At 36.7% G+C, this 21295-nt stretch overlaps 1 protein-coding gene across 2 annotated transcripts in view; it reads right to left on the bottom strand.

Moving 5' to 3' along the window:
- Positions 1-21295, bottom strand: part of VPS13B (vacuolar protein sorting 13 homolog B) — a 593664-nt gene that overhangs the window by 535736 nt on the left and 36633 nt on the right. For both annotated transcript variants that reach the window (XM_008148507.3, XM_054708717.1), the window contains exons 7-14: positions 19899-20073; positions 18173-18441; positions 16140-16235; positions 15559-15681; positions 14956-15093; positions 13923-14010; positions 10291-10482; positions 2248-2417 (exon numbers count right to left, since the gene is read on the bottom strand). In XM_008148507.3, the coding sequence (XP_008146729.2) occupies positions 2248-2417; positions 10291-10482; positions 13923-14010; positions 14956-15093; positions 15559-15681; positions 16140-16235; positions 18173-18441; positions 19899-20073 (1251 nt within the window). The remainder of the gene's footprint in view (positions 1-2247; positions 2418-10290; positions 10483-13922; positions 14011-14955; positions 15094-15558; positions 15682-16139; positions 16236-18172; positions 18442-19898; positions 20074-21295) is intronic.

Genomic DNA, 21295 nt, shown 5'->3' with positions numbered 1-21295 from the left:
AGTAGCCCCTAACGATGGTAAATGCTACTTACTACTCCTCTAGCTCAAAAAAATCAATAGTGCTATTACTGAGAACCACTGTAACTGAAATTGACTAAATTCAGTTTACAATCCTGAAATTTTGACTCACGATTAATCATAATTTTTAAACCACCATCTATAAAGCAATTACTTTATTTTTAAGTGAGTTTATTTTGAATTACCAAGATACAACATACAGTAGAGCACACAAATCTTTACTGTAGTGCTCAACAATTTTTACATCTGACATTTCAAGTACCTTAGAAAGCTCTCTTTTGTTCCTTCTCAGGCAATATTGAACCCCACCAGAGGTAACCAATATTCTCATTTCAATCATCATAGATTGGTTTTGCCTGTTTTCGACCTTCATATGAGTAGAATCATACAATATATACTCATGTTTGCCTGCTTTTATTCAACACAACATTTATAAGAATTATTTGTTTTTCATTCGTTGAGTTGACACTTTTATCATTATGAAGAGGTTCTCTTTATTTCGAATTCTTCTTGTCTTAGCTCTAAATTTGCTGATATTAAATTAGCCATACTATCTTTCCTTTGATTAGCATTTAAATAGTATATCTTTGTCCATCCTTTTACTTCTAACTTGTGTCATAATTTTCAGTTTTAGAACTTCATTTGGTTCTTTTTTTATGGACTGGGGTTTCTTTTGAACTTATTCATCATAGTTACTTTAAAGTTCATGTTTAATATTGACATATTTTCATTTTCTCCATTGAAATTTTCCTCAGGTTATCTCTTTACCTAGCAACACAATAAGTAATTATGAGTAGAGAACTGAGAGCAAAATGAAACTACTGCAGCAGAGTCAATTCCATGCCAAACTTCCGTAAGTTTTTATTTAAAGTTAGGATACTTTTTATTTCTATAATCATCATCATTATGTAGACATCAAAAGAAATATAAGCAAAAAATAATAACTTAAAGATAACAGATACCTTATATGCATGTGGCAAACTCAGAAAGCAAAACATTGTATACTGACCTAAACAAATATTAAACATTTAATAAGTCCTTATCCTATATAATAAAGAGCTTTTGCTGCCTCTGTAAGTAATAAACCATTTAATATCTGTACTTGTTGCTTCCTTACTGGCTGAATCTGTCAGCCCACTTGAAAAATATAGTTAGATATGGTCTGACTTCTAGACTGATACCCTCCTTATATAGCCTTAGATTAAGGTTACTGTATTTAAATATATAAAAGTTACTCTCTAAGAAAAAGCAATGATAGTTACATTGCTATAAATTTAAAATGGACTAGAGGCCCGTTGCACAAAGATTCGTGCAATAGGCCTTCCTTCCCCTGGCTGCCGGCACTGGCTTTCCTCCAGCAGCCGGGACCCGGACCACAACGGAGCCAAGCCTTCAGCCTTCAGTGGAGCCAAGCTGCTGCAAGGGAGCCTTCAGTCCTCACTCTTCAGTCTTTGCTCAGGCAGAGCCTTCAGTCTTCGCTCCATGCCTGCGTATGCAAATTAACCCACCATTTTGTTGGGTTAATTTGCATGCTCACTCCTGATTGGCTGGTGGGCTTCACAGGATGGTCAATTTGCATCTTTCTCTTTTATTAGTGTAGATCCTATCTAATAAAAGAGTAATATGCAAATTGACCATCACTCCAACACACAAGATGGCTGCCCCCATGTGGTCAAACATGGCTGCCCCCATGTGGACACAAGATGGCCAGCAGGGGAGGCAGTTGGGAGGGACCAGACCTGCAAGGGAGGGCAGTTGGGGGCGATCAAGCCTGCAGGGGAGGGCAGTTAGGGGTGACCAGGCCTGCAGGGGAGGGCAGTTAGGGGCAATCAGGTTGGCAGAGGAGCAGTTAGGCATCAATCAGGTTGGCAGGGGAGTGGTTAGGGGGTGATCAGGCTGGCAGGGGAGGGTAGTTAGGGGCAATCAGGAAGGCAAGCAGGCAAGCAGTTGGGAGCCAGCAGTCCTGGATTGTGAGAGGGCCAGCAGTCCTACCAGCAATCCAGGTAGGATCGGGCCTAAACAGGCAGTCGGACATCCCTTGAGGCGTCCCAGATTGGAGAGGGTGCAGGCTGGGCTGAGGGACACACACCCCCGTGCACAAATTTCGTGCACCGGGCCTCTAGTAATTACATAAGCAAATATTCTTTTACTTAATCACCTTCCTTTTCCAATATCAGAGTCAACAAATATGGAAATATGGAAAAATAAGTAGTAAACAACAAAATATACCTTTTCTCCCATAATGACAGGTAGCAAATGATCCAACAAATTGAATTCAGCCATAAATATTGTGCAGGTACATTTGAGGAGAGTAATACTTGTATGTCGAGTAGGAATATACTCCTCCAAAGATGCCACTTCTTCCACACTCATTATTGTTTCATTTTCATCTTTAATATCTAAAATGAAACAAAATTTTAATTAATTTTTAAATAATTGATTTTCTTAAATTACTGAAAAATTCATTGGCTACCCAAATTTTAAGGTCAAATTCTATTTTTCAACAATAAAGCAGTTGTTTAATAATGTTTCTTTAAATCAATATAAATTAAATTACTCTAGAATATAAATGTATGTCTTTGCTATATAAAATTTTGTATTTTTATTTTTAAATGTTTTTTAATATTTTAAAGAAATTCCCAATCTCTTTTGTCAAAGGAATAACAGCTTCTATTCATAAAAACACCATTAAGATAATGTAAAAGCCCGACAGACAGAGAAAATATTTCCCATAGATAGACAGATACATAGACACAAATATCTACATATCCACAGTATATTCAAAATTAAAAATTTAAACCCCTTAAAAATCAATAATAATAAACAAACGATTTAATTGAAATATGGCCCCAAAAAGCCTTAAATAAGCAAAAAACAATATATCCAAATGGCCAAATATCCTATCAAAAGCTAGTTACTATCATTAGGTATCAGTAACTGCAAATAAAGTCACAATGTGATAGAACTACAGATCCACTACAAAAAATTAATACAATAAAGAGTTGTTTCAAAAAAAAAAAAGAGTTGTTTCTTTGAAAAGATTAATAAAATTGACAAATACCTGGCTGGTCTGACTAAGGAAAAAAAGAGAAAAGATCCACGTAAACAAAATCAGAAATGAAAAAGAAGTTACCACACAGACTGTCAAATCTCAGAGGGCAGGGGGGTGGTAAGAGATCAACCAAAGGACTTATATGAATGCATATAAACATAACCAATAGACACAGACACTAGGTGGGTGAGGGCATGTGCTGGTGGGTGGAAGGGCCGGGGAGAGGTCAATCGGGGGGAAAGGAGACATATGGAATACTTTAAACCAGCGGCTGCCAACCGGTGGTCCGCGGACCACTGGTGGTCCATGAGGTCCGAAAGGTTGGCGCCCACTGCTAAACAATGAAGAATTAAAAAAAAAAAAAAAAACAAGCACACAGCCAGGGACAATGAATACAAAAAGATATCAATAAAAAATGAATGGAAAAAAAGAAAAAAGAAGTTACCACAGACATCACAGATATACAAAGGATCATACTAGAATACTTTGAAAGACTTCCTAGATTGAATCATGAAGAACTAGAAAATCTAAATAGACCAATCAAGAGTGAGGAAATTGAAACAACCATCAAAAATCTACCAAAAAAAAAAAAAGTCCAGCACCAGATCACTTCACCAGTAAATTCTACCAAGCATTTAAAGAAGATTTGATACCTATCCTCCTCAAACTCTTCCAAAAAATTAAAGAACAGGCAATAAACTTCCTAACACATTTCATGAGGCCAACATAACCCTGATACCAAACCCTGGGAAAAATAACACAGACCAATATCTCTGATGAATTCAGATGCAAAAATCCTAAACAAAACACTAGCAGATCAAATACAACAATACATTAACAAAATAATACATCAAGAACAATTAAGTGGGTTCATTCCAGGCATAAGAATGGTTCAATATATGCAAATCAATCAATGTAATATACCATATTAACAAAAGAAAGGATAAAAAGCATTTGATAAGATACAACATCCATTTATGATTACAATCCTAACAATAATAGACAAATATGCAAATTGACCACACCTCCGACACACCCACAAGCCACACCCACCATCCAATCAGAGCGTGTATGCAAATTAACCCAAACCAAGATGGCTACAGCCACAGAGAGCAAGGTTTCCTAGGTAACAGAGGAAGCCAAGCTTTCCGCCTGCCCTTGCCAGGCCTAAGCCTCCACTCAAGTTACAAAGTTTCAATTACAGAAGGTAAACAAATTCAAACAAATAGCGGCAGAATGGAGCTTGAGAGAGCAGGCCAGGGTTGCCGCCAGCAACAGGGGAAGCAAAGCTTTCCACACACCCTGGCCTGGCCCACCCGCTTAAGGCAACAAAGTTTCAATTATAACGCCAACAAAAATGGCTGCCGGCCGCTCGGAGGGAGCCCCAGGCTTGGTTGGCTCCGCTCCAGGATACAAAGTTTCAATTGTAGAAGGAAAATAAATTCCAGATACCAGGGCCTCCCCTTGCGTTGCCAGGGGGCGTGGCCGGCCTGCAAACCACCACAGGCCCCTCGCTCAGGCTGCCCCACGCCTCAAGGGAACCCCCACCTGATCCGGGACACCCTTCAGGGCAAACTAGCTGGCCCCCACCCCTGTACCAGGCCTCTATCCTATCTAATAAAAGAGTAATATGCAGATTGATCATCACTGCAACACACAATATAACTGCCCCCATGTGGTAAAGATCCTGCCCCCATGTGGACACAAGATGGCCACCACAAGATGGCCAGCAGGAGAGGGCAGTTGGGAGGCACCCGACCTGCAAGGGAGGGCAGTTGAGAAGGACCAGGCCTGCAAGGGAGGGCAGTTGGAGGTGATCAAGCCTGCAGGAGAGGGCAGTTAGGGGTGACCAGGCCGGCAGAGGAGGGAAGTTGGGAGCAAACAGGCTGGCAGCAGAGTGGTTAGGGGGTGATTAGGCTGGCAGGCAGAAGTGGTTAGGGGCAATCAGGAAGGCAGGCAGGCAAGCAGTTGGGAGCCAGCAGTCCTGGATTGTGAGAGGGATGTCCCATATTGGAGAGGGTACAGGCTAGGCTGAGGGACAACCCCCCTCCTTGCACGAATTTCGTGCACCGGGCCTCTAGTATTCAATAAAATAGGTACAGAAGGAAAGTAGGTCAACATACCAAAGGCCACATATGATAAATACTCAACCAATGTAATATTCAACAGTAAAAAGCTCAAAGCCTTTCCTCTAAAATCAAGAACAAGACAATAATGACCATTCTGACCACTTATTCAACATTGTTCTGGAAGTCCTAGCCAGAGCAATCAGGTAAGAGAAATAAATAAAAGGCATCCAAACTGGGAAGGAAGAAATAGTAGTTTCACATTTTTCAGATGACATGATTCTATATACAGAAAACCCTAAAAACTCCACCAAAAAACTATTAGAAACAATAAACAAACATAGTACAGTTGCAGGATACAAAATCAATGTACAAAAATCCACATCTTTCCTATATATTAACAATGAAACTTCAGAAAAAGAAATAAAAGAAACACAATTCTTTTTGCAACTGCAACAAAAAGAATAAAATACCTAGGAATAACCTCAACAATGATGTGAAGGACCTATAGACTGAAAACTACAAATCATTATTAAAACAGACTAAAAAAGACGCAATGAAATGAAAGATATTCAGTGTTCATGGTTTGAAAGAATCAACATAGTTAAAATGGCCTTATTATCCAAAGCATTATACAGATTTAATGCAATTCCCACTAAAATTCCAATGTCATTTTTTAAAGAAATAGAAAAATCATCAGATTTGTACTGAATCCCAAAAGATCCCAAATAGCCAAAGCAATCTTGAGAAAAAAGAACAAAGCTAGAGGTGTCACACTATCTGATTTCAAATTATACTACAGGGCTATGATAATAAAAACAGCATGATATTGAGAGAAAAATAAGACACACATACCAATGGAACAGAACTGAGAGCCCACAAATAAAGCCACATCTATATGCACAAATAATTTTTGACAAAGGAGCCAAAAGCACACAATGGAGTAAAGAAAGACTCTTCAGTAAATGGTGCTGGGAAAATTGGAAAGCCACATGCAAAAGAAACTAGATTACGGTTTGTCCCCATGTACAAAAATTCAAAATGGATCAAAGACCTAATATAAGATCTGAAATCATAAATTACATAGAAGGAAACATAGGTACTAAACTTATGACCTTGGTCTTAGAGGATATTTTATGAATTTGACCCTAAAGGCAAGGGAAGTAAAGCAAAAATAAATGAAGGGGACCATACCAAACTAAAAAGTTTCTGCATAGAAAAATATTAACCAACCTAATGGGAGATTACTAATATATTTACAAACAACAGCTCCAACAAGGGGTCAACTCCCAAAATATATTTTAAAAAAACCTCATACAACTCAACACCAAACAATCCAATTAAAAAATGGGCAGATGACCTGAACAGACACTTCTCCTAAGAAGACATACAAATGGCAAAAAGATATATGAAAAGATGTTTGATTTCACTAGCTATTAGAGAAATGTGAATCAAAACTACCATGAGATACCACCTCAGACCTGTTAGAATGACTATTATCAACAAGACAATCAATAATAAATGTTGGAGAGGTTGTGAAAAAATAAGAAACCTTCATTCACATCTGGTCAGAATGTAGACTGGTACAGCCCCTGTGGAAAACAGTATGGCAGGCAGTTCCTCAAAAAATTAAGAATAGAGTTACCATATGACCCAGCAATCCCTCTCCTGGGTATCTACCTGAGAAACTAAAAACATTTATTTGCAAAGATATATGAAGCCTGGTGTTCACTGCAGCATTATTCACGGTGGCTGAGACATGGGTAAAACCAAAGTGTACTTTGATAGAGGATTGGCTAAAGAAGATGTGGTATATATACACTATGGAATACTACTCAGCCATAAGAAAAGATGAACTACTGCCATGGGCAACAACACAGACAGACCTTGAGAATCTTATGCTAAGCGAAATCAGTCAGTTAGAAAAAGCTAAGAATCATATGATTTCACTCATATGTGGGATATAACACTGAAACTCATAGACACAACAGTGTGGTGGTTACCAGAGGGAAGGGTGTGTGTCTAAGGAGGGAGGTTAAGGGAGCCAAATACTTGGTGACAGAAGATGATCTGACTTTGGGTAGTGGGCACACTATGTAATATACAGATCATGTATAATAGAAATGTACACTTGAAACCTATATGATCCTATCCATCAATGTCACCCTAATCAACTTAATTTAAAAAAAAAAAAACTGCTAAGAACACTAAGTACTGGAAAGCATATAGACCAACTTTTCTAGAAAGAGCCATATAAAAAATATATTGGACTTTGTGGGCCACAGAATCTCTATCACACTCAACCCTACCACTATAGTACCAAAATCAGTCACAGAATGAGAATAACTGTATTCCAATAAAACTTTATTTACCTCTGCAAACTGAAAATTAAATTTCACAGAGTTTTCAGGAGTCAGAAAATATTCTTTGTATTTTTTCCAACTACTTAAAATGCAAAGCCCATTATCAGCTCGTGGGCTGTACAAAGAGACAATAAGTCATAATTTGCCAACCCCTGATCAAGAGCAACTACAACTCTCCTACATTGTTGGTAGGATTGTAAAGGAGTTCAACTACTTTGGAACAGTTTAGAAATACTATACTAATGGTAAACACATGCAATTACTTTTCCTAAGTGATTCCAATCTTAAATAGCCAACAGGAATTAGTACATATGTTGCCTGGCCGGTGTGACTCAGTGGTTGAGAGATGACCTATGAACCAGGAGGTCATGGTTCGATTCCCAGTCAGGGCACATGCCTAGGTTGCGGGCTTGATCCCCAGTAGTGGGCGTGCAGGAGACAGCCGACGAATGATTCTCTCTCATCATTGATGTTTCTATCTTTCTCTCCCTCTCCCTTCCTCTCTGAAATCAATAAAAGTGTTTTTTTAAGAAATTAGTACATATGTTTAACAAAAGGTATGTACTAGAATATTTTTGGCATCAGTATCATAATAACTGGAAACTAACCAAATACTAATAGTAAAATGGATAAATAAGTTATAATATATTCACACAACGGGATACTATCCAGTAATGAGAATCTCATGTACATAATATCAGCTAAAGCCAGAGACAAAAGAGTACATACTGTGTGATTCTGTTTACATGAATTCTAAAATAAACAAAGCAAAACCTATGATGTTAGAAATAAGGAGAGTGGTTACCCTGGGGGTCAGAGTAGTAACCAGAAGAGGGCACAAAGAGACTTCTGGAGGCTGGTAAGCATCCATGTCTTGAACATTTACACAAATGTGGTTAAGTTTGCAAAATTCACAGAACTATACCCTAGGTTTTATGTGCTTTCCAATATGTATGTTACACTTCAACAAATAGCTACCAGAAAAGTGGAGTAGAACTGCTAACTACTTAAGACTTAATGCCTGTGCACTAGTATAAATGTAGTAAATATGCAGGGCTTGGCAAAAATAGGTTTACAATTGTTCACACTGAAAAAGACATGCAGGTTATTATCACAGTAAAATTTTCATATACTCCCAACTGGAAACCTACCTTTGCTCATTGCTGTATGTATATACAGTACAGGCAGCTCTCTCTTTATACAATTCTAATATGCACAAATTTGTTTTAAAATGCCAGTTCCCAAAAGCAGAGTTCAAATATCAGTTGCCACAGTATAATAACTGTAACTAACTGCATAAAGTACAAACTTCACTGCTAGTTGTTCAGCCCATAAATCATGACATAAATAAGAGAGGAGCATCATGATCAGTGACCAATCATGTCACTTGTTTCCAATTTTGTCAGTTTGGTTACTAGTTACTGGTATTTGTTATATTTAGCTCATGCATGGATAGCAAAGCATGGGGTTTGTATTGCCTCTTTGACTACTAGTGATAAACCCACATGACATTTTACAAAAACTGATAACTGAAACAGGGAACTGGCAGTCAAAGATGAAAGTGTAGCAACCAAACAAAAACCAATAATGTTGGAAATTGAAATTTTAATTGAACATAACTGTTGTTACAGAATAGCTAACCATGGAAATATCAATACTGCATCCTTGGAGAGACTAGATATGCAGCTAAGGGAGTTTAGTATCATTTAGGGTAACAGCAAATATGCTGTGATAAAAATAAAATAAGTGTCAACAAAAACAGAAGCTTATTTCTCTTTCAGAAAACAATCTGAGTCTCAAGGGTCAGAGTAGACATGGTGCTTCCACATTATGAAGACTCAGGCTCTATCTTATTGCTCTGTCACACGCAGCTCTGTCACACCTCAGGGTCTAAGATGACAGCTACAGCTCCTGCCATTAGAATGGCTTTCCTGCCAGAAGGAGGGGCCAGTGGGAAAGGAAAGCATGCTCTTTGCCTTTAAAATCCTGGCCTAAGAACTCATATGAAGTTCTGCACCAACCTCAGTAGCCAGAATCTAGCCATATGACTACACTTGGGGTATGTAATCTTTATATCTATCAATAAAATTTATATCATAGAAATTTATTTTACTATAAAATAACAGGAGAATGGATGGATATTGAGAAGACAATTTAACCATCTGTCACAATAATTAATTTAATTAGAGACAAAGAGAAATGAAAAATCAGTGGTGTTAATTAAATTTCCTTTGGTCAATAATAAGTGGGAGTCAGAATTCAAACCACAGTCTGACCCCATACGCCGAGTTCTTTACTGTCCTTTACACTCTCATTGTGCTATTACATCCTACTCTACAGTACTTTATTATATAAAAAAATTTATATTTTATGAAACTGATAACCACATCTTCATGCCATGTAGAAACACTTTGTTGTACAGCAAATTCTTTTTTAACAGTAAGATCTAAATTTTCTTGAATGCTAACTATGTATGTTTAGAGCACATCTTCATGTCTGCTCTTTAGAATCCACATTTCAAAAGTATTCACTGGAAAGAGTACCAAAAAGGTGTGACATTAAAATATCGATAAATACTGGCAAATAAGTACTTATTCAAATAACTTCCTAATCCTGACCTCTCCCATAACTTCTATACACAAGTTTATTCTTTAAATTAACAACTAAAGACATGAAAGTCAGATAGGGAAAATTTCCTAAAAAGGTAAGTTAGCAAAATACAAAAATAAAATAGATTATATAACCATTCAAATCAATTGGCAAGAGATTCAAAATTAAGATAAAAACAAACCTGGTTTTAGCCCACTATATGGTTCATATTCGTGTTCCAAGGCACAAACAATCATTTTCAAAATTCTATGTACTGCACTGCTATCCAAGCGAAAATCAAGAGGACCTATAACAAGGCTTTTGGTAGACTTCTCCTGAACTATTCCCAGATCTTCACTTTTTCCTAAAGAAAAGTCTTGTTGATTTGCAGAACCTAAAAGAAGCCAAATTTTATATTAATATTTTCGGCATCAAACATACCAAGTATACATTTTAAAATTACTTTTCTCTCATCTTTTTAGCTTATAGCTTAATGCCTTAAAACCAATTCCCCATCAGTTGCATACATAGAACTTTGCTGATCTATAATTTTCTCTATGCAGATGAGAAGATACTATCACTAAAAAACAACCAATTCAAAAAAATTATTCCTGTTATCTATTTCTGTTACAAGTAGTGCTATAAAATTTAAAGTCATTCTTAGAAATGAATTCTTTTAAATCTAATTGCTTATCTACACTAATAAAACCGTAAGATGCAAATTGACCATACCTTCGCGACACCCACCAGCCAATCAGGAGTGAGTATGCAAATTAAACCAACGAAGATGGCGGGTTAATTTGCATGCACAGGCGCCGAGCAGCCGGGGGCGGGGCAGGACGCTTGCGCCGTCACCATGGCGATGACGCGGGTGCTCCGCACTGCCCCCGGCTGCTCTGGGCCTCTGGGCAGTGTGGGAAGGCGGAAAGGCAGCTCCGGGCCAGAGCGGAAAGGCTGCTCCGGCCGGAGCAAAGGCGGTGCCGGCAGCCAGAGGAAGGAAGGCCCATTCTTGCACGAATCTTCATGCATCAGGCATCTAGTATCCAATAATTCTATACACAATACCATTAGGTTGAGTGGGAAGGGGGACTGGAAGAAGTTGCATTTTACCACTATTTTAACCTAAGAATTTCAATGAAAATTAGACTGTTTAAAATTACATGATCACAGGATACCTTGACAGTTCTATTAATGACCATGAAAGTGAACAATAGGTAGCAACTGCTTTGAACTCTTTCCAGAATAAAAGTATTACGGTCATGCTCCATGATGCAGAATCCAAGTTCCTCAATCTCTTATCTACCCATATACTGAAGATAAGATAGAAAATGGGGAGAAGCAATAGGCAATAAGGTGGTTATAAGGATACTGATAATTCAACCTTGGACGTATTCAGTTTTCAGATATTTTAGAGACAGAAGTAAAAATGTCAAGTATGCATTGGATATTTTAATTCTAAACCTTAAAGAAGGAAAAGTATGTAAAGTATATGACTGTCTAACCACTCAGTTGTATACCAGAAACCAACACAAAATAAAATTGAGAAGGGGAAAAAAAGAAGTTTGGACTAAAAATACAATATGGGCATCAACAAAATATACTTAAATCCATGGAAAAGAATGAGATTACTTCAGAGAAAGTTTAGGGAAAGAAGTGGTATGCTGGCCTTGTAGAAAGAGTTTGGAAGCATTTTTTCCTCTTGGAATTTTTGAAACAGTTTGAGAGGATAGTTGTTAGTTCTCCTTCGAGTATTGGTAAAACTCCCCCCTACAATGATCCTTCAAGATCAAATCCTCTGTGAAATCTTCAACCCACAGACAAAAGTAGTCACTTACATGGATCTCTCTTAGTTCTCTGTATACACTGTCATTCTTAATATTATATACTAGAGGCCCGGTGCACAGATTTGTGCCCATTGAAATAAAATTAATTAGAAGGTGGCTGGTGGGGCAAGACTGGGCAAGATGGGCTGGACACACCCTGGAGTCAACCTCACACAGTCCCTCCCCGGCCAGCTGTACCTGGGGCAGCACCACAGCTCAAAGGTTGTATGCGGAGTGAGCGGGGTCCCTCCAGCAGATAGGATCCCTCGGTCTGGCCTGCGGGGATCGGGCCGAAACCGGCTCTCTGACATCTCCAAAGGGTCCCAGATTGTGAGAGGGTGGTTCTCGAGTGACGCACCCCAGAATCAGGCTCCCTCCTCTCTGGTTCCGGGGAGCATCACCCAAGAACCACCACTGCCAAGTCACCGCAACTCGGCAGCTCCTGCACTGAGCATTTGCCCCCTGGCAGTCAGTGCGCATCATAGCTACCGAGCAGATGGTCAGACGGTCGCTTAGCTTTTTATATATATAGATAATCATTTATTTAAGTGCATAGTTAAATACTACCTATTGGCTTCTTGAGAAATGTTTTGGTCTTCTTTGCATTCACAATATCTAACTTATCACCTAATAAATAGAAATCATTTTCTTAAATATGAAGTTAACCAAAAACATGGTGAACCTATTTTCACTAAGTTTTCAACATGTAAAAAGATTGGAATAATAAGCACAACACTCATATACTGATGTATAGACAAACATAAAATGGTTAAATTTTCAAAAATATCTTATTGCTAGAGGAAGAATTAGAATAAGAATAAAAAAACAAAGCCTGGCCAGTGTGGCTCAGTGAATTGAGAATTGTTGCATGCACCAGGAGGCTGCTGGTTCGATTCCTGGTCAGAGCACATGCCTGGGTTCCAGGCTCAATACCTACTGAAAGGGCCTGCAGGAGGCAGTTGATGAATGTCTCTCTCTCATCAATGTTTCTCTCCCCACCCCTTCCTCTCTCAAAAGTAAATAAAAACATATTTTAAAAATAAATAAATCCTATATAATAAAAGGCTAATATGCAAATCAACCAAACAGTGGAACGACCCGTCACTATGATGCACACTGACCACCAGGGGGCAGACGCTCAATGCAGGAGCTGCCCCCTGGTGGTCAGTGCACTCCCATAGGGGCGCACCGCTCAGTCACAAGCCAGGCTCACAGCTGGTGAGCGCAGCGGCAATGGCGGGAGCCTCTCACCCCTCGCAGCACCACTAAGGATGTCCCACTGCCAGGATGTCCCACTGTTGTTTAAGCAAAGAGCGGGCCTAAGCCATCAGTCAAATATCCCCTGAGGGCTCCTAGACTGCGAGAGGGTGCAGGCCAGACTAAGGAGACGCCACACACACACACACACACCTGAGTGCACGAATTTCATGCACCGGGCCTCTAGTAAAATAATAAAAATAGCTTTATAAATACAGCCCAAAAAAGGATAAAAATACATAATAAAACACTACATGTCCACAGTTTCTAGATGATTTTATTCTCACATTTCTGCTTCACACAAAAACCTTTTTTTAAAAGATCTATATAACTTTCAAAATGTATTTAATACAGAAAAGGAAATATTGACTACTTTTGACAACTTATTGTAATATAAAATTTAATGCATAAAATTTTTATATTTGATACATGATAACTAATTCTAGCTGATTATACAAATTGTCTTTTCCTTTCTTTTTATTTCATTTTAGTTTTCCATCACTATTTATCTCTTCCACCTCCACCCACCTCGCTCCTCCCACCACCCCACAATCACTACACTGTTGTCCATGTACATGAGTTTCAATCAGCTTCAAAAAAAGAGATTAAAAATGTCAAGAATCTAAGAAAATTAACATGGCATTAAAATTCAACCATTCCCCAAAGTAACAGAAAGTTAATCTAATGTAACAGAGGACCAACTGATTCTGATGAAGCTGGAGGAAAAGCAAACATAAAAGAAAGAAAACAGTACCTTGGCCACTGTTGTTTTCCATTGTATATAGGTAATCCATGTAGAAAGCCCCAAACCTCTGCATTCCAGCTATCTCAGTATATGTCTCCTGACAACAAAGCAAACAGAAAACATGTATAGAAGAGACTTCTGAGTTTAAAATCTGGTAAGTCAAGAATCAGACACATATCCCTACAAAGAAAATGTATAAACTGAAAGGAGTTCCAAAACAACAAAAAAGCAGAGGTTATCCAAAGAATTCACTTCTAAGTAAGGTAATGTTACTCTATTACAAACCACACAAAAGGGCATCTATAGTTCCACTAGACATTTTGACCACTCTATCAATAATGTCTGAGTAATGAATATCTATAATGGAGGATAGTACACACTTGACCTGTAATACTATCAAAAACTATTTAATAATGTACACTCTTAAATAGTTCCATCTTAAATATTTCAGTACACTTATATAAAACAGTTTAAACACTAAAGATAATCTAAGATATATAAAAGTATGTTAATTATGCAGGTCTAAATTAAACTCTTTACTTTCAACAATAAAAGTAAATCTGTAGTGAAAAGGGTTAAGTGTAAATTACTTATTCTATTACACTAATCTTCAGACAATTTTTTGGATTTTTAAATTTATTCCATAGAAAATACATTAATATCATCTTATATGAAAAAGTCAACTAACACTAAGACATATACATAGTAATACATGAAATGCTTCATCTCTTCCCATTAATCCTACAACCCAAAAGTAACTGAAATTAAAAGAGATACTTCTATGTTTCCTCCATGACTATTTTAACAGTAGGGAGTAGATAAACAAACTAACTGTGGCTGCATACCACATAAAAGTAGAGACCTTATGAACTCCTCAAACTTCTCTGGCTATAGAAGCTGGATGAAAACATTCTAAATGTCTCAGTAAACCAACAGCCTTAAGAATATATTAGATGAGAAGAAAGATAACAATAATAAATAGTCATATAAGATGTCCACCCAAACACAGCCTAGAACTTGGCTCAAATATATATTCTCTAACCTTATGATGAGTTGCATCCAAGATAAATTCTGCACGAGTACCATTATTTTCTGGGCTTCGGTAATCAAACAGTGAATTTGTAAGGTATGTCAAGCCTTTCATACTCAAATTTTCACCACAAATGAAGAAACAGGCTTCCTGAATATAAATGCAAAATTTTTTAACAGGAGGAAAAATCATTAGACCGTTTAAGAAAATAAAACCTTGGTTTTATAACACCCATTCAGGAGTCAGTAGAAATCACTACAACTTGAAGTGCTGTAAAAAGACAAGAATGCTGTCTCTATTTTCACTGCCTATTTTGGCAAAGAACATTTTAACAAACCAAAAAGGAACTCCAAGTAGCTGCTATAAACAAGAAAGAAGTAACATTTATGAATTGGAAAGTATTTGGAGCTACTGTCCAGGTGTTAAGTGCTACCAACTTTCTAAATTCCCCTGAGCTCTATAATTTCTTACAGGGAAAACAGTTAAAGTTCCTCTCTAAAGCCAAAGATATATGTAGTCTAACAGACTTTTTGGTATGGTTAAACACTTCAATAAGCACTTCATTATCCCTACATTCCATCCAAAAAAAGCAGGAAAGCGAAGATTTTGACTTACGGTTTCACTCCTATTCATATTCTCTTCAAAATCTTTAACACCCATAATTCCTTTAAGGCACATGGCTCTGCAACCTACAAAACCAATCTGGCAATCAAAGAAAGGCTCTCCCATCATAAGGGCCTATAAGAGGAAAGGAAATAGAACTAAGAACTTGAATTTCATAAAAATGTTACAGGTTTTCCTTGTAGCATTTCTAAATCAGTCAAAACATCTTTAGAACAGAGCCTTTTCAAATTTATTCTCCTCAGATCATAAATCCTATTAAAGTAAGAAACTTCTTACTTGTCCCTGTATCCTCAAACCTTTGTATCTCAATGACTGAAACTTCATGAACACTAATGCACACATACATATGAGCACACACAAGTTAAATGAAAAAATAAATTAACGTTGCATATTACAGTAAAATCTTTGTTAAAAATATTTCAATACTACTAACAATTAAAACAGAAATACAAAACTATAAATATATTTTAAACATACCAATTATGATTAAAACCTATATTCATTCAATACTAACTTTAAGAACTGTCAAAAGATTTTAAAAATATATGTTAAATGTTGAAAGATTACCTTACCTCAATTGTGGTTCCTTCTTGTTCCCAACACAATACTTCTTTAGATGTTACTTTCTGAGGACTATAATAACTACTTTCCGCTTGCATTTCAGTGAGCTAAGAAATAATATAAGAATGTTAAGTCAAATTAGTATTAAATGGCAATAAACTGTCATTATGATGGATTGATGGAAACACGGCCAATTTTAAGATTGGGGAAATTTAATTATTAAGCAGGAAAACAGGTGCAACGAAAACAGCTGTAACAGATTATCCATGGTAAAAAGGTTGAATATGCTAGTCTAAGCTCAGATAGATAATTTAATACCTATACCACCTTATATTTAACTCCTTTTTCTTACCAATCTTGCTTTAAATGGTGAAAGCTGTGCACCTATAACAGTCCCATAGTAATAAAAGGGTTCATATATTCTGCCAAAGTTTTTATATTTTAACCTCAATTCATTTTATATTCACTAATATATTCAGCCAGGTTTATTTCAATCATTTCTTAGATTTCTCTCCATTTGCAACCAAAAAGAAAGCTGTGAGGAAGCACAATCAGATTCAACGAAACGCTAGTTCTATGAAGGAAATAGGTTCATAGGTGTTTATTTTCAAAATATGTACCTCACAGTATGTCTGACTCATTCAATCATGCAACAAATAACTAGATAACACGTACTTTATAGCTGACAAAAGAAAAAATATTTTATTGTTCCACTGAAGCTTACAACACATCGTTTGTATGTATTCAAAAATTAGATAAATTATTTTAAAAGGTAGTTTTCTAAATGCAATGTGGTATCCTGGTTTGGATCATGTACCAGAAAAGGGACATTATGAAATTCAATTAAATTCTGAAATTCAACAGTAATGCACTAATACTGGCATCCTAGGTATGACAGATGTACTGGGAAAAGTAAAGAGGTTAGCAATATGGGAACTGTGTAAGTATATGTGAACTGTCTGTACTATCTCTGCAATTTTTCTGTATATCTAAAACTATTCCAAAATAAAAAATTTTAAAGGGTATTCTGCCCATGTTTGCTAATGATTCAGTGCCCCTTATTCTTGCGAAATGGATATAAATTCTTCAACCTTAAATATAAAGTCAACATAAAAGAGAGTAAAACATGTTTAACTTAGTCAAATAGAATTTATTGAACCAAAAAGTTTATCATTTTAAGTATGATAATCTTTTTATACTGAGAATCAACTAAGTACTCTCACTTCTCATAACAAAAATATTTTTATATAATATAAGCCTTTGTTTTTTGGATGATTCCCAGAACTAGTACACACACATGTTGCTGTTTTCAAGTGCAATTCCATAATCTAAAATGCATAAGTAAAACTGAATATTTTAAACTTAATCACCTTTCAGCTGTCTACAATTATTGTAGAGAAAAAGCAATTAATTGATTAAAAGGACTCAAACATTACAAGAACAATTTTCAGCATTATTTTTTAAATGCTACATTTAATTTGGCATGATTTTTGTTGGATTGATATCAACTGTTCAGAATGCTAATGTAGAAACATGACCTTGTTTTCTGATCGAAATATGAACCACAAATTAATTCCATACATTCTTCAAATCCAAGTTGAACAAGTTAGGGGTGACCAGGCCTGCAGGGGAGGGCAGTTAGGGGTGACCAGGCCTGCAGGGGAGGGCAGTTAGGAGCAATCAGGCTGGCAGGGGAGCAGTTAGGCATCAATCAGGCTGGCAGGGGAGTGGTTAGGGGGTGATTAGGCTGGAAGGCAGAAGCGGTTAGGGGCAATCAGGAAGGCAGGCAGGCGAGCAGTTGGGAGCCAGCAGTCCTGGATTGTGAGAGGGATGTCCAACTGCCCGTTTAGGCCCGATCTCGGTAGGATAGGGCCTAAACGGGCAGTCGGACATCCCCCGAGGGATCCCAGATTGGAGAGGGTGCAGGCTGGGCTGAGGGACACCCCCACCCCGTGCATGAATTTCATGCACTGGGCCTCTAGTTAGAAATAAAAATTTAAACATTAAGCTGAGAGAGATGAATAGCAAGAAAAAAGAAACTTACTTTGAAAGTCACTGTTGCCTTTGTACAGTAAAATCCTATAGAAACAATAGGATCCTTCAAAGTCTGAGATTTCTGCTGATGCGTAGTTGAAGTTGGATCATTTCCAAGGTAGTCTTCCTCACCATCATCATAACTCACAATTGCAGGCACAAATGACCAGGCCCATGATACCCATCCCTGTGACTGTTCATCCTCTTGCTGTAAATACAACTCTTGACCTTTGAACTGAGAAGGATAAGGCATATCTATTCTTGTTTCATCTTCAACACCTGTCAACCAAAATAAAATGATTTTAAATTAAGTCAAAAGGATTTCATTTTAAAAAATTAGTAAGATAAATTCTGTTAAAATGTATCTCCCACATCTTTCTTTCTACATAAAAAGTATGACCAAATCATACATTGGTTATTATTTTAAACCAATAATTTAGCATTACCACCTTTAAGTTTCTATATATTATACTGTGTCAATCTCCTTTTTTTTAAAATATATATTTTTTTATTTCAGAGAGGGAGAGGGAGAAAGAGATAGACACATTAATGATGAGAGAGAATCACTGATCAACTGCCTCCTCCACACCCCATACTGAGGAATCGAGCCTACAACTTGGACATGTGCCCTGACTGGAAATCAAACCATGACCTCCTGGTTCATAGGTTGACACTCAACCACTGAGCAACACAGGCCAGGCTCAATCTCCTTTCATTAGCCATATTTAATGTTTTATGGAAAGCAGTTTACCACATAATTTTATTTACCACATAATTTTAAATGTAGTTGATAAATAAAATAAATAAATAAATTTACTGGCATTTCACTCATTAATTTAAACAATAAAAAACCCTACTTCCCAAAAATAAGGCTAGAGTGCTAAAAAAACTGACTTTTCTTAGAAACATAACATTAGAAAACTACAAGAAAAGTTCCTGATTCCCTGATGCACCCAGAAATAAAAAGAGAGAGAGAGAGAGAGAGAGAGAGAGAAAGAGAGAGAGAGAGAGAGAGAATGGCAATTACTCCTGGGCAAAATGCACACCCCAAAAAAAATAATTATCCCAAAGGATGAAAGCAAATGTTATAATGAAATTATTCTTACACATTGTAAAGAAAATAATAGTGTTGGTGACTCTTATTTGCATTTAACATAAATTAGTATCTTTTCTTATTCTACAGACGAAAAATTATAGCGAACAATTTTTATTTGGTAACAAATTAACAGAGACTAAAGATTTAAATTCCAGCTGGTCTTATTTCATCTTGTAAAGACAAATTCCACCAGTCTCTTAACATTACTGCATTTCAAGGGCACATGCCCAGGGTTATGGGCCCAATTCCTAGTAGGGGACGTGCAGGAAGCAGCTGATCAATGATCCATCATTGATGTTTCTATCCTTCTCTCTCCCTTCCTCTCTTAAATCAATAAAAAATATTTTTTTAAATATAATAATTTCTAGGAAATCTCGAGGTTGCACTACTTTAACTTTTGTACAATATACATTCTGAACACTTTTACCTACTAGAAATATTAGTTATTTTTACCATGTAGAAAAATCAAAATAGTATGAAGCATGTAGGAAAAAAATCAAAGTAGTGTCAAACAACCAAAATAAAATAATGCCACCACATTAGAACTGTAAACCTCAATCTAATGTATTTTTAAAGTTTCACAATTAGGAAAACACTTTGTAAGAACAATAGTTCTAAAATAAATTTTTATTATATTTACCTGTTATGTTTCCTGACGTATCTTTATTATGACAGGTAAAGTCTTCAGTTTCTCCATCTTTAACATTGCCTATTTCTCCATAGTAAAGAGCAATCCCAAGTTGCATTATACGGATAAACATAGGCAGTTGTTGATCTGTGATAGAAAGTTTCAAACTCTCTACTAAGGTGTGAATCTGTATTTTGAAAAAATAAAAACATCAACAAATCATGTTCAAAGGGCGTATCTTTTAGCATAGGTAGAGAAACGTTAAATCTTAACTGGAATAGCAATAGTAATGTCCCAAACATTTCTAACATTAAAGCCAAAATAACAGTTTATTCTAAAATCTTAGGAATTAAACAAATTGTGCTCTGATCAATAAACTTTAGATAGAAACTATATTAAGCCAAATGATGTAAATACAAACAGAAATAATGAAAAGATATAGTCACACTAGATTTTCAGAAAGTAAGTTATGTAACCAAAATACAGCAGTAACCCACTTATCTGCAGGAGATAATTCCAAGACCCCTAGTGTATGCCTGAAATTCCAGTTAGTACTGAACCCTATATATCCTATGCTTTCTCCTAAACATACATATATTTTCCTTAAAGGAAACACTTGAAGGCTTCTTTTTGGCCTATCCAAATTGCCAGCATCACTACTCTTGCATTTAAGGGCCATTAGCAAATAAAATAAGGGTTACTTGAACAAAAGCACTGAAATACCACGATAGTGGATCTGACAACCAAGAGGACTACTAAGTGACTATCGGGCAGGATGCATACACAGCATGGATATGCCCGACAAAGAGATGATTCACATCCGGGCAGGATGGAGCAGGATGTAGTAAGATTTCATCACACTACTCGAAATGGTGCGCAACTTAAAACATGAATTATTCGCCACCCCAAGTCAAGTCTCCTTCCATCACCTCTTATTCTCCATTTACTCTCCCTTTATCCCCTCACACCCCCTTCCCCCACCCCCACCACCGTGGCTCTGGTAATCACCATACTACTGTATGTCAATGAGAGGTTATATTTTAATTAAAATCTATAAAATTTCATTAACCAATGTCACCCCAATAAATTCAATTAAAAGGTTTAAAAAACAACTTTGAATTGTTTAAATCTAGAATTTTCCATTTAATATTGTTGGATCATAGTTGATTGAGGGAAACTGAAACCATGGAAAGCAAAACTGTAGATAAGGGAGGACTACTGCACCCACTCTATAATGCTAAGAGTATGATAGTACTCCCCCCCAAAAAAAAAAACAAAGATCTCTGTCACAACCAAGAATAAAAGCTTCATGATATCATTTTAGTAAAACTTTAATCACTCTTTCCAGCTATTATTAACCAAAAAGAATACACACACATCCTAAAAACATGTTAGGAGAGAAAATTACT

Source organism: Eptesicus fuscus, chromosome 19 (genome assembly GCF_027574615.1).
Source record: "Eptesicus fuscus isolate TK198812 chromosome 19, DD_ASM_mEF_20220401, whole genome shotgun sequence".
NCBI lineage: Eukaryota > Metazoa > Chordata > Mammalia > Chiroptera > Vespertilionidae > Eptesicus > Eptesicus fuscus.
This window is presented reverse-complemented; position numbering and strand designations above follow the sequence as displayed.